The sequence below is a fragment of the Giraffa tippelskirchi genome, chromosome 10 (genome assembly GCF_054371585.1).
Source record: "Giraffa tippelskirchi isolate mGirTip1 chromosome 10, T2T-mGirTip1v1.2.pri, whole genome shotgun sequence".
Classification (NCBI taxonomy): Eukaryota; Metazoa; Chordata; class Mammalia; order Artiodactyla; family Giraffidae; genus Giraffa; species Giraffa tippelskirchi.
The window spans coordinates 6,231,950-6,245,862 of record NC_137284.1 but is presented as its reverse complement, the minus strand read 5'-3'; the positions used below and the strand labels follow the sequence as shown (position 1 = coordinate 6,245,862).

The 13,913-nt window shown below is 43.5% G+C and overlaps 1 protein-coding gene across 6 annotated transcripts; it reads left to right on the top strand.

Moving 5' to 3' along the window:
- The first annotated feature begins 70 nt into the window (after positions 1-70).
- Positions 71-7,607, top strand: LOC145522882 (RNA-binding protein 4). Of its 6 annotated transcripts, none has more exons than XR_014066220.1 (5): positions 71-143; positions 1,216-1,639; positions 4,688-5,372; positions 5,537-5,701; positions 7,197-7,607. XR_014066220.1 is itself a non-coding variant. In XM_081532065.1 (4 exons), the coding sequence occupies exons 2-3, from the start codon at positions 1,228-1,230 to the stop codon at positions 5,362-5,364; spliced, it is 1,089 nt and encodes a 362-aa protein (XP_081388191.1). In that variant the 5' UTR covers positions 71-143; positions 1,216-1,227; the 3' UTR covers positions 5,365-5,372; positions 7,197-7,607. The 6 variants fall into 6 exon arrangements, 4 of the variants coding, with proteins under 4 accessions (XP_081388191.1, XP_081388192.1, XP_081388193.1 ...); XR_014066221.1 differs by having other exon boundaries at positions 71-278; XM_081532065.1 differs by lacking the exon at positions 5,537-5,701.
- Positions 7,608-13,913: the final 6,306 nt, after the last annotated feature.

The following is a 13,913-nucleotide window of genomic DNA, read 5'->3' as shown; positions in this document are numbered from 1 at the left end:
CTTTTATTTTGTTGAGCGGCCAATCCGGTGGTAGGTTCACCTCCCCCTCTCTACCCAGAGTCACTACTGCGGCCGTCGCCATTTTAGCATTTTGTCAGAAGCGTCCGCGCCGCGAGGAAGAGCATCTGCTGCTTTTCGTGCGGGTGAGAGACTCCGAGCCCTTTCACTGTTTCTTTTGCCCTGTTAAATCTCATTCCTTGAGCTTCAAGGGTATCTTTGTTGGGTCGTGGCCTCCACACCCGTCACTGAGAGCCGACCTCTGTGCTCGGCGTTGCGCGGTAAGCCTGAAGCAGCCCTTCCCCCACAACCTCCCCTGAGAATATCATACTTTCTCCCCACCCTGCCCTCTGCCCGAGTAGGCTCGGCCTACTGCCTCGAGGTTTCCACGGAGTAACCGCGCTTGCGTTAGATTTAGGAATTAACCGCGTTTTAAGGATTTCTCAGGCCCTTAGACTTGGTTGTCAGGCCGGTGAGGTTTAAGCCCCCTTTTCCAACCATGCATTGCTCCAATTCTCCAGGAATTTGTGGGACGGTACCCCAAGAGAGGCGTTCCCAGCTCTAGCACTTGATGTACTCTTGGAACGCCTGGCTCTCCGGCCTAAGTCACCGATTCACTGCTTCTAAAGGAAACCCTAAAACGTAGTTATAAGGTCCACCTTTCCGGAAATGGTGGCTGACTTCGGTTACGAGAGGGAGAGACAGTGCATAGTTTCAGACAGTCAATCCAGTTAGACCTTTGCTTTCTTTTAAAAAAATTTTTTTGGCGGCTCTACCGCACGTCTTGCGGATCTTAGTTCCCGACCAGGGATTGAACCCGAGCTCTCTGCAGTGCAAGCGTGGAGTTCTAACCACTGGACCGCCAAGGAAGTCCCCCTGACTGTCTTTATAGTAGTTAGAAAGTCCACTCTCCTCAGGGCTACGTTTATGCGCTCACTTTCATTTCCATTACCGTTTAAAACTACTCAAGTCTTATCAAACCGTTTGTGTCTGCAAAGCATTTTTATTACAGATGCTTGCTTGTATCTTGTTTCTGTAGCGGGCCTTATTCCCAATTCCCTTTGATTATTGTGTGGAAGTGTGCGTGTGAGACGTGAAAGAAAACGGGAAATAGTTGCCAGACAGAAAGGAGATGGCGGTATTGGTTTTTGTGTTTTGTTTTTTGAGCTGACGTGGGCCTGAGATCTTTTGTTAGAAATTTTGTTTCTTTTCGCCCAGGCTGTGTCCGAGATGGTGAAGCTGTTCATCGGAAATCTGCCCCGCGAGGCCACAGAGCAGGAGATCCGCTCACTCTTCGAGCAGTATGGGAAGGTGCTGGAATGTGACATCATTAAGAACTACGGCTTTGTGCACATAGAGGACAAGACGGCGGCCGAGGATGCCATCCGCAACCTGCACCACTACAAGCTGCACGGGGTGAACATCAACGTGGAAGCCAGCAAGAATAAGAGCAAAACCTCTACAAAGTTACATGTAGGCAATATCAGCCCAACTTGTACCAACAAAGAGCTCCGAGCCAAGTTTGAGGAGTACGGTCCAGTTATCGAATGTGACATCGTGAAAGATTATGCGTTTGTACACATGGAGCGGGCTGAGGATGCAGTGGAGGCCATCAGGGGCCTTGACAACACAGAGTTTCAAGGTGAACCATCCTCTTTGGGAAAGAGGGCTGAACACAAGGCTTTGTGTAGAGAATAGATTGGATAAGTAGAAGGGATGGATCATGGGTAGAGACAGCTGTTGGTTGGCTAATGGATGGTGAGGATTAAGAGTGGATGATGAACTTAAATGGAGAATGCATGGGATTTATAGAGGCTTTACCTCAGGCAAATCAAGTCTGGGAGAAAAATCACGGCTTTAGATTGGAACCCCGAGGCATTTTTGTCTGTTAGTGCAGAAGTCTTTCCGCTTAAGATTTCTTTGTTTATTTCGTCTTTTTTTTTTTTGCAATAGTAGTAAGGGTAGTAGTAAAGCAGAGAACGGTATTTCACTCTGAAATTTATTGCCTTAGCACACCATGTTGCACACTATTTTGCATATGAAGGACCTGGCAAAAGCTGGCTTAAGCCACCCCTTCAGGAGCAAAATACCAGTTAAGCTTCCCAACCTCATCCCAACTCATAGCTTCTTAGTAAATATAATTCATTGTTAAACAGCTCTTTAGAGAGCTAGTGTGTTTAAAGGGCTTTAGCTCTTACTGCTTTTTTATTATGCATGCACCAGAGGTTCTGTTTGGAGGATGAGGGCACTCTAGGATTAAAGGATAGTTTCAGGAGTGTCTGAGGAGAAGGTACGGGGATTTGTGGTGGGGGGGGATCGTCAGGGAGGGGGCAATAAAGTCAATGCCTTTTGCTGATTTGAGGAGTGGGCTCTAACATCTTTGGTGAAAAGACCAGTTAGATGGGTGTTATCTTGGAACCTTGACTAGAGTAATAGTGTGCCTGGAAGGCAGCATGCTATGGATGACAGTTTATTTGGAATATATTTTGTTGGATTATGATCTGAGCTGTGGCAAGAGTGGCAGTCATGAAGGGGGTGGTAACCATGGTGAGTTGCTTAACCTTAGTCTTCTCCCATCTGCTTTGGGTTCCTAGTAATAAAGTCAGTAATAAGCCTTTCCCCTTTGGTGTAGCTACTTCTAAATTATAGGTTATTCCCATAACTCCCTGCTACATTTTTAACCTATATTCCAACTTTTTCCGCCAAACAAGGTAGTGGCTGCTGCTTTTCCTGAGCGCTCCTCTTAAAAATCATTTTGTCTATCTTTGATGTTTACATAAATTGAACTTTCTTAGATCTGGAAGTCTGATCATCATTCCCCTAAGTTAGTGGGTGCCTTGTGTGGTGGGTATTGCTGTGCATTATTAAAGACAAATGTCACAGGTCTCTCAGGTCTCATTTTCCTTTTTTAATTGGTAAGTTGAGAATTACCTTGTGTCAACAGTGTAATTGGGTGCAAAGGCTGGTCTTGTGGAGGGTTTATGGTTTCTAATTTTTTAATACTCTTCTACACTAACCAAGTCATAGAAGAGGTGGTGGTGTCTCCTTGGTGTCTTCCTACCACATGTAAGGGAAGGACAGTGTGAGCTAATACAGGACAAATCCTTGGACTGTGACTCTTGGTTTCTGAACTGTAGGCTCTTTGATGCTTAGTTACCTTTGCTGAGTTGTTTTTTTTTTTCCCCCCTGGCAAATGTTTAGATCAGGACATTTATTAATGACCTTCATGCCTTGAAGGTACATGATTGGCTCCTTAGTTGCCCTTGTTTTCTCTGGTTTTGTTAGGTGCCAAAGTGGCCACTTGGGCAAATGCAAGGAACGTGGGTTAGCACTTAAAAGTACTTAATTGCATATCCTATCTCTTAACTGGCAACCTGCACCTACCAGAAATTGTTTAAACCAGGACTTTTTTTGATAGTTTGATCCTTCCATCCCCTATCCCTTTTCTAGTCTTCTAGAATCTACCTTGAATTTTGTAGGTGAAATTGTGTATGTACCACTTTCTGTAATGTTAGGTGCATAGATGACCCGACCTCTCTCTTTACCCCTCTGATTAAGCATTTTTAAGCATGGGGCCACTGTTCTTTGCCATCTGCATGCTTGGGTGCATGATAGCCAATTGTATTGGAAAGGTTTTGCTGGAATTTTGCTTACTGTTAAAATGGTAGATCATGTAGGTGGAAACAGCTTTTGTGAGAAGGTTTAAAACTTAAACTTTTTAAGAAATGTTTCTTTTGTTAGGTTTTCAGAAGTAATATTTTTCCATTTCCAGAATACAAGTTCTAATTTTCAGCAAAAAAATAGTGTTAAGTACATGTTGTTAGGATCTTGGGTTTCTCGAGGATAAGTACTTTAATCTTGCTGAAATGAACAGTTTGATCCACTGACTAACATAAGTAGTCATTCCCCACTTTTCTCATCCTTCCCCCTTTCTTCTACATTTTTCATAATACCTTTTTTGAAAATTCAGCCATCTTGTGAACTGCCTGCCCTGTTTTCTTTGACTCCCTACTTTAAGAGGTCACTGAAGATTTTAAAGAATCCTTGTTATAATGAATATCAGAACTAGCAATTTGAAGGACCCAGTTAAGGATAAGGCAGCCCTTCAACTTGTATTTTGCCCCTCTTCATGCATTCCTGAGTTTTTTTTTTTCCCCCCCAAAAAAAATCTTGAAACTTCCCTACAGCACTCAGCCATGGATCAAGTCTGGATCACTATCAGTGGTAATGTCAGTGTCTTGCTCTATTCTCTTTGATTTTGGGGTGATGTGGAGGACTGACCTTTGCATTTTCCTGCTTAATGAATTCAGGAGTCTTAAAAGTGAAGATTGGAGGTGTCAGAATGTTGTAGAGCACTCTTAATTGTGGTGTCTTCTGACATTGGGCCACTGTTCAGAGCAGTTTGTGTCCACAGTTACTTGGCAAAGAATGAAATGCCTATTTTTGAACGAGAGTAGTTTTTCTTAAGCATTAGACTGATGTTTGAGCAGAAAAATTTTTTCATTTATCTTTGCCTGAAGTCAGCTCATCATACTGAATTTATACTGGACCTTTAAAAAAACATTTTAAAATGGCAGTGAGTCCTGCATTAGAGTTGTCTAGGTAAAGCAAGCTATGACCAGTGTCTGGGGTAGGGGCTGGGGCTATGACTAAGAGTGATAGCAACCCTTCTTGCGTCTGTTTCTTCAAGGCAAAAGAATGCACGTGCAGTTGTCCACCAGCCGGCTTAGGACTGCGCCCGGGATGGGAGACCAGAGCGGCTGCTATCGGTGCGGGAAAGAGGGGCACTGGTCCAAAGAGTGTCCAGTAGATCGTTCGGGCCGCGTGGCAGACTTTACCGAGCAATATAATGAGCAATACGGAGCAGTGCGTACACCTTACACCATGGGCTACGGGGATTCATTGTATTACAACAACGCGTACGGAGCGCTCGATGCCTACTACAAGCGCTGCCGTGCTGCCCGGTCCTATGAGGCGGTGGCTGCTGCAGCTGCCTCTGCGTATAATTACGCAGAGCAGACCTTGTCCCAGCTGCCACAAGTCCAGAACACAGCCATGGCCAGTCACCTCACCTCCACCTCTCTCGATCCCTACGATAGACACCTGTTGCCGACCTCGGGAGCTGCTGCTGCTGCTGCTGCAGCAGCTGCTGCTGCTGTTACTGCAGCTTCCTCTTCATATTACGGGCGGGATCGGAGCCCCCTGCGTCGCGCTACAGGCCCAGTCCCTACTGTTGGAGAGGGCTACGGTTACGGGCATGAGAGTGAGTTGTCCCAAGGTTCGTCGGCTGCGCGGAATTCCCTGTACGACATGGCCCGGTATGAGCGGGAGCAGTATGCGGATCGGGCGCGGTATTCAGCCTTTTAAAGCTTGAGGTGAGAGCGATGGGGTGTCCCTGGTTCTGGTTTTGCCATCCCTCCTGCAGCCTAAAGGCTCCAAGTAGGCTGCCCTGCTTGCTTGCTTTTGCAGGGTTAGGGTAAGGTTGCTAATGGTTCAGGGGATAGGGCGAAGTCCTAATTATTTAATTTTTCTGAAATAGACAAACATCTTTAGCCGTCACGGCTGTTTTTCCAGGACTCCTAGTCCCAGGAGTCAACCTGATTCCATTTGTGTCTGGAAAAGCAAACAGTGTGACGTGATGAATCTCGGGTCACACCTGTGTGCTGTAATTGAACTCAACCTGGAACCCGGACATCAGACCCAGGTGTGTCGTTTCTCAGAGCCTTTGTTGGAATTCCTAGGTGTGTGACATTATTAATGTTTGCAGGGTTCCTCTTCTGCTTCATGCTATGTGAAAGGTCTGCTAGGACCTGCACAATTAAAATCTGTAATTGTAGTTAATTGGTCATCACTGCTCAAGTTCCAGTTACTATGAAGACTACCCCAGTGGTATCATCTTAATCTTGAAGCAGTGTGTTTCTGACATTCCTGAAGTTATCCCCTGTGAGCTTTAGGGAAAAAACTTACTCGATGGTAAGTTTGGGTAGAGAGGAGTGGAAAAAGATCTTTCAATTTATGAAGTTAATTTCAACACAGAGTCTGGGGCATAGACTCAAATTCAACTTCTGTGCTCAGTTCACATTCATTCTCTGAGCTGAATAGGATGCCCACTCCATTGCTTTATCTTTGAATCTGTTCTGTGAGAGCCTGTTTACTTTGTGCCCACAGTATTAGATTTGACATCCTCTCCACCTCTTTAAGGTACATAATAATGTAAATAATGTATGCACCCCTGCCAGTTCTACTCTTAAGTAATGTTGAAATCCAAGGTTGGGAGCTTTGCCTTAAGCAGATCACTCCCTTCATCTTCCCACCAGGTTTGGGCAATTAATACTCTTGAACCACCAGCTGTACCTTGAGTCCTCTGGCTTTTTCCTATACAGTTTGAGCCTCATGATCCATTTGGCTCTACTTGACTCTATTCTCTTCTGACACTTGCCAGCTTTGGGCTCTAGGTGTACGAGATTGCTGTTGTATTTAGGGGTGTTTCACAACACCCTTTGTCTTGAGTAGCTCTCATTGTGTCCCAGACATTCCCATTGATCCATGATCCTGAGGTAACAGGACGGGTGGTACTGCCACCTTTTTCCATTAGGGCAGAAGGTATGTGACTTGCCCAGGGTTTTGGAATAGGAAATAACTAGTGGAGAAGAAACTTGAGAGACTTGATGTTTAGCTTACACATGCTCTCCAGTACATTCCAGTACATTCCCTAGGCAGAGTTGGATGCCCTCAGGTCTTACAACTTACTCAAATTGGTGTTACTTTTTCCTGGACTTTAAATGGTTTTTAACTTGCAGCCCCAAGATTCAAACATATTTTTTTTCCAGAGAGCTAATTGGAACCTTTTCCTTTTTCCTGCCCTCCAATGACAGTTTGTAAATGTGGAAATTACCTTCTTTGAGGAATGCTGATATATTAACATCAAGAGAAATGCAATGTCTTACCTACTGTCACGAAAGAAAATTTACCATTTAATTTAGAGAAAAGAGCCCAATCTGGGGTTACTTGACCTTCCCAGTTATTCTGGCTTTCAGACTCTTTTTCACTTTGAGAGATTATTGTGATACTGTGGATGGATACAAGTAAATTTAAAAAGAGTGTCAAGTTACCGTACTTTATAGATGTTCTTTGAAGGGTTAAGTGGAAAAGCCCTTGTGAGCTTTGCTGTAAAGCCCCTGTATTTTGCTCTCTTTCAGGTGGGATGTGTGTGGGCTGAAATTCCGAGCTGCGGTTGTGCATGAGAATACACCCTTCGTGGTACCCCATCTCCGGGACGGCTCTGTGCGTTCAGTCCCTCAGGAAACGTGGACCTTAAAATTTATCTTGTAAAGTTCAGACCACCTCTTCCTTTCCTCTCTCCTGCCCATTTTTTTCTGTCCTTCAATACTTCTGTAGCTTCCCATTATGTTCTTTTCTCCCAGCAGGCCTCATTGTGTGCAGAAACGGGTGGGGGTTGTGCTGTCGCCCCACCTCCTGCTTCCAGTGGGTGTTGTGAGAGTGTCACCGCTCCTGAGTCTTTTTGACCCAAAGGCTTGTGGCGGGTAGACACATAGAGTTGAATCACTTTTTTCTTTCCGGTGAAATAAATGGTTTTTCAACTTAGGAAATGTGTGCTTTGAGAGAATTCTTACTTGGACTTGTGTCTGGGTTCTTTATTAGTCCCTAGAAGAGAAGGGGAGTGGGTAGAGTCTGACATTCAGTTCTGGGTGAACATCACTGCCATTACTTTATTATAGAAAGAACTTATAGGCGCCAAAGGAAAGAGAGGGGTTATGTAGAAGAACCCAGGCAGGCCGCCGTAGTCCATTAAAGACTTCCTTCACTTGATCTCACCTTTGTTATAAAACCAAGTACCTACTGGCAGTTTTGAAATGTGGAACTTTCCCATGCTTGAGAAACAATCCTCATCCACCCCTTAGTACTACCATTCAAACCTCCCAGGTACTACATCTAGCTTGACTTATTTTCCAAGGGATAGGTCTAGGAAAGGAAGGGTTTGAGGGATCAGGAGGTCAGCTTTCACTTTATAACGTGGAAAATTAAGTTGTGGCTCCAAAAGCATTCTGCTTTTTTTGTAGGTCAGCAAGTAAAGCTTTTTGATGCCTTTCACCATCTGTATGTGTGTGCTTAGTCACTCAGTCGTGTCTGACTCTTTGTGACCCCATGGGCTGTTGCCCACCAGGCTTCCCTGTCCATGGAATTCTCCAGGCAAGAATACCTGAGTGGGTAGCCATTCCCTTCTTCAGGGGATCTTCCCAATCCAGTAATTGAACCCAGATCCTCCTGCCTTGTAGGCAGATTTTTTACCATTTGAGCTACCAGAGAAACCCCAAAATATATTTGTATAGTTCTGCTGGAATCCAAAGAATACCTCAGTGGTCCCACTAGTACCTCATTGTCTTTATTTATTTTTTTTTGAAATATTTCTTTATTTGACAGTGCCAGGTCTTAGTTTCAGCATGCAGGATGTTTAGTTGCAGCATGAGAACTCTTAGCTGTGGCATGTGGGACCCAGTTCATTTCCCTGACCAGGTAACGAACCTGGGGCCCCTGCATTTGGAAGCAGGGAGTCTTAGCCACTAGACCACCAGGGAAGTCCCCTCATTGTCTTTAGAATGATGGGCACAGAAGGACCCAGAAGTGAGCTTTAGGTAATTTAACAACAAGGATGGCTAGAGGGGCCAGGGTACAAGGAAGAGCCACTGCCTCTTAGTTCTGTGCTTCTATCAGAATACACTGTCTTGAAGATATTTTTTTGTCTATACCTTCTTGCTCCAGTTTTAGCATAAATACAGTGGGGCTGTGTCTGGTTAGGGCATTTCCTAGCATCATTCGAAGAATCATGAGCACGTAACTGTGCCAAGCATTATGGGCTTCCCTGGTGGCTTAGTTGGTAAAGAATCTGCCTGCAATGCTGGAGACCTCAGTTCAGTCCCTAGGTGGGGAAGGTTCCCTGGAGAAGGGAATGGCTACCCACTCCAGTATAATTGCCCAGATCATTTCATGGACAAAGAAGCCTGGCAGGCTACAGTCCATGGGGGGGTCTCAGAGCTGGCATGACTGAGTGGCTAATATTTAACTCTATGCCAATTATGGTTTTTGGAAAGGTGAATTGTGGTACTGGGAGGTAAGAGAAACGAGCTAGTTTTTAGTAATCTCAGATTTTCCTACTAATTGATTGAAGGCTGAGACGGGAATAGCTGTCAGTGCAACTTGTAATTTATTGGATATTTGCTCACTGAAACCCTGTGAGAGGTGTTCTATGCATTTATCTCCCAGCCACCATTTTATTGAATATGGAGGTTGTCTGGTGAGAAAAGACAGCAGTTCCAGGAAAACTTGATGGAGTTGGGATTAAAGCTATTAGCTCCTACAGATAAGTGTTCAACAAAGAGGATTATTATATCTAGGCTAGGTCCTTTCCTTGCATTTGTCTTTATCTTCCCTGGCTGGGTTGGATTTCTGCCACTTCGTAGAGGGTTTCAGGCAGACAGGTCTGCTGTTTTTATCAAACATACCCCTTGGTCTGATGGGTGGGGTTGGCAAACTTCAAAAGATGGAAGCTAACTGTTGATTCAACAAATAAAACATTTTGAGTGATACTCGAAAAGGTACTGTTCTAGGTGTAGTTCTGGAGCTTGTGTTCTAATAGTGTCAAGTAGAGAATTTTATTTATGTGGGAATGGTCTGTGAAGAGGATGATGTCACCGTGGAGTATGGGGGTAATACAGTTTTGCATTATAAAGCATGCTGTCTGGTTAAACTTGAAAAGGGAGTCTTTCTCCATTTGAGAGCACGATCTCCCTATAACAGACAAGTAGTTTTTCATGACTGGATCTGGGCTGGTTTACTGCTGTATTCCTACTATTGGTTTTTTTTAAACCACTGTTAAAGGAAAAAACAGTGGGAAAAGACCCAAGTTCTGAAACCTAAGTGTTTTGAAATGATTGAGTTTAACTTGCTGATTATTCAGCATTACATTGTTTAAAATTATTTTGGGTAAACTTCTGATCAAGTATATCTGAGTTGAGGCCACATAGTCTGCTCTGTGTAATTAACAAAATTACACTGTCATCACTTAGCCTCAGTAGTTGTACAATAGCTTTTTTGAAGGCAAGCTTTAATACACTGGTAGCCTTTCGCTTTTTTTTTTTTTTGGCTGTGCCTTGTATCTTGTGGGATTTTTATTTCCTGCCCAGGGATTGAACCTGGTCCCTCAGGAGTGAAAGCACCAAGTCCTAACCACTGGACCACTGGGGAACTCCCATGTAGCCTTCTACTTTGTATCCCGTTCAGTAAACTGGTTGTTCACCTGAGAGCTTGCTTTGCACTTCATGATGTGCTCACTATTGCCTACTATGTGTAAGTACCATGTGGCGAGTACAAAGATGAATGGGTGCCTTTCTTAACTTCACCTCCACAGGCAGCTTTCTGCCTAGGCAATTCGGGTGTGCAAATAACTGGTACATCATTGTGAGTTAGGTGGAGATGGGAGTGGCTACACTTCTGTTGTGATGGCATCTGACCCAGCCTGATTCTGGAGATCAGAGGACTTGGGAATGCAGTTTTCAGGATGTTGCTTTGGTGTCAGACTTCTTAACTTTGACTTAAAATTCTTCCAGACACCCTCAAAATTTGGGTTGAATTGGGTGAATGCTTATTCCTTATTCCAGAGTGATGTCAGCAATAAGTTAGACTCTAGGGGGAGGGAATCATGAGAGGTAGACCATTTGCACGGTGATATTACATTCTGGTGCAAATTACTAAAGGTTACTTAGTACTAGTATTCTCCATGTGGTGTTGTGCTAGGGCAAACGGAATTCCCAGAAACAATGGCAATGGGAACAAAAGCACTGCTTTTCTACTTGGGTTTGGAGAACAGTACTCTAGGTTGAAGCAGGAGAAGGTTGAGTTCTAGAATGGAATGACATACTGAGTTTAAAGCTTACTATATGAGGGACTCCCTGGTGGTCCAGTGGCTGAGAATATGAAAGTTCTCTGGCTGCAGGACATACCTTAGACTTTCCAAGTTATGGGGCGACTATGTTGGCCTCAGCAGAGATCTTCCCCATGTTTCTTACTGGGTGGAAAGACTTGCTGAACCTTTACCCAACTGGTTTTCTGTGACGGTTGTGTAGGTCAAGCTATAGGTTTTTTTGTTTTGTTTTGTTTTAAAACCCCTAATTTCACTATTTGACTTGGTGTATGTAGACAGGCATTTCTACTGTTTGGTCCAGTTTTTCACCAGAGATTAACTCTTAGGTAGTTACTGTAACTTTGGATTTTGAGTCTTGTTTAGAACCATACTGATTTGCTTTACCAAAGTAAAGAATGAAATATAAATAGTACCTGGGCATCCTCAAAAGCCAGTCATAGATTAGTCCTAAAACAATTTCTTTAAGCAAATTTCTTTAGGTTTTAGTGTTGAATGTCTCAAGATAACATGGATAAGAAATCTGACTGGTATTGTTTTCACCAAGGGGGAGGGGGTAAAGCACCTCCGTGGTGTACTAAAACACCAGTTGAAATGGAAGTGTGTGGTGGGGGGTTTTGTTTTGGTTTGGAGACAGCCCTTCAAAAATGCCATCCTTTTCGTCTTTTGTAATTTATTTATTTCTTATCGTCAACTCAGTCATCTTCTGTCTTTGCAGATTGCTTTCTTTACTATGCCAACCCTTTTGACTCATTGGAACTTAACAGTCTGTTGGTTTCCCTTTCCAGTGTCCTTCACCCACTACTGTTTGACCTCCTTATCCAACTTGAAAACCGTGCTAGTCAATCTCACTTCTTTGCTGCACTATTTTTCTTGCAAGCCCCAAGGCTTTATTATACTTGGCAAAACTTCCCCAGATTAAATACAATTCATCTATTCATTTGTCTGACCGATGAGGCTGAAGGTTAGTGGAGAAAAACAATCTCAGTGACTGCTCTCATTTTAAATAAATGATGACAAACCTTATATCTTGTGTAGACCCATAATTGCAATTCTGCCAGGCAGAATTGGAGAATAGGTCCTTGGTCCATTTGCCTTCCCGTTCAGTTCCTCTCCTCTCTTGCTTATTCGTCTAATGAATGACCTGCTTCATACCTCGCAGAAGAAACTGAAGCAGTTCGAAGAGAATTAGCACACCTACCCACCTTCCAGCATCCCAGTTAACTGTATTTATCTAAGGTTGGTTGCTGTACATATGCATTAGGGCCCATCCTCTTGCTCTTGTAGTTCTTTTCCTCTTAGGTCATCCATTTTTCCTTATTAAGTCAGTCCTATTTGCATTACAAACATTCTGTTGTTCCCATTTTTAACACATCTTCAATCCTCAGCTCCTCTACAAAAAAAAATAATTAAAAATATCCTGGCTTTTTTTCCCTGCTGGTTATCACCACTTTATTTCTTCACTTCCTTTTGTACATAACTCAAAAATGTTTTACATGGTTTCTGCCCCTACCTAATGATTGCTTTTCATTTCCTCTTAACTTTTAATCAGGCTTTCACCCCTACCGTTCCATAGGAATGTTGCTAGTGATTTCATGCTAAATCACGAAAGGATCTTTTTTTTTTGACTGAAGAAATTTATTTTTTTCCAAAATGATTTTTTTTTTTTAAACTTAAAAGGCCAAGGTTCTGCTACTTGTCCATTTTGGTTGTGTGCTTGTTTCTCCTCTTTGTTAGTCTCATCTCATCACCCAAGCTGATGGAGGCTCCACATTCTGGAACTTCCACTCCAGCCCGAGACAGTAAACATAGTAAATAAGCAAATAGTATGTTAGGAAATAAGAGCTTTGTATTAAAAAGGGTGGGGTTGAGTAAGGAGGATTGGGAGAGCTAGAGCAATGTATATGTGTGCAGAACACTGACAGATTGATATTTAAGCAGTCTTGAATGAGGCGGAAGTTGGCCAGCCAGACCTGTAGTATTCCAAGTAAAGAGAACAGCTTGAGCAAGGGCCTCAAGGTCGGACTGTAACAATAAGGAGGCCAGAGGCAAGAGTGGGGGAGGATGGGATAGATAGAAGAGGTGAGACAGTTAAATGATCATCTGAGAGGTCCTTTTGGCCTTTACTCTGAATGAAGTAGTCTTGCATTGTTCTTAAGCAGAGGATTATCATGATGTGATGCACCTGGCTGAAAATGGTGGTTGTAATGATGGTACTACCGGCATTCAGTCTTATCAGTCTTGGGTTTACTTAGAATTCCCAGTAGTACTCTAGAGTCAGAGCCAGCATCAATCATCTCTCACTTGGATGTCCTAAGTTCTTTACTAATGAATGTGCCTGCTTCTACCATCTAGTTAATAAAACAAACAGCCAGATTGATTCTTTTAAAATAGAAATCAGACACCTTCACAACTCAGCTCAACAAGCTCCCCATCTCAAGCCCTTTCCCCTCATCCACATTTTTCTAACCACATGGGGCCTTCTTTCAGATCCTGTTCACCAAAGACTTTCCTGCCTCTCAGCCTTCTTTCTACCTGGAAGGACCTTCCCCTTGACCACTTTAGGGCTAATTTCTTACCTTCAGGTCTTAGGTTCAGGATCAAGCATTAGAGGGCCCTCCCTGACAGCCTCTAAGAACTGCTCCCCGACCCCGTTCTTCCCTAACATTGTGCCCAGTTTGTATATTTTGTGGTACTTATCTCAGTTTCTTTGCTTACTCATTTATTGAATATTTGCCTCGCAGAATGGTAAGTTAGGGGGATAGGAAACTGCCCCAGTGCCTGGCAACAGCGCCTGACATGTAAACAGGCATTTAATAATAAATGTGTATATATGTGGGCTTCCCAGGTGGCTCAGTGATAAAGAATCTGCCTGCCAGTAGAAGACACAGGAGATGCAGGTTTGATTCCTGGGTTGAACGATCCCCTGGAGGAGGAAATAGCAACCCACTCCAGTATTCTTACCTGGAAAATTCTATGA

Excerpts from the sequence above, each read along its gene's own strand:
- LOC145522882 (XM_081532065.1), top strand. The coding sequence starts at position 1,228 with ATGGTGAAGCTGTTCATCGGAAATCTGCCCCGCGAGGCCACAGAGCAG. Across the intron at positions 1,640-4,687 it reads TGACAACACAGAGTTTCAAG|GCAAAAGAATGCACGTGCAG; the intron begins GTGAACCATCCT and ends TGTTTCTTCAAG.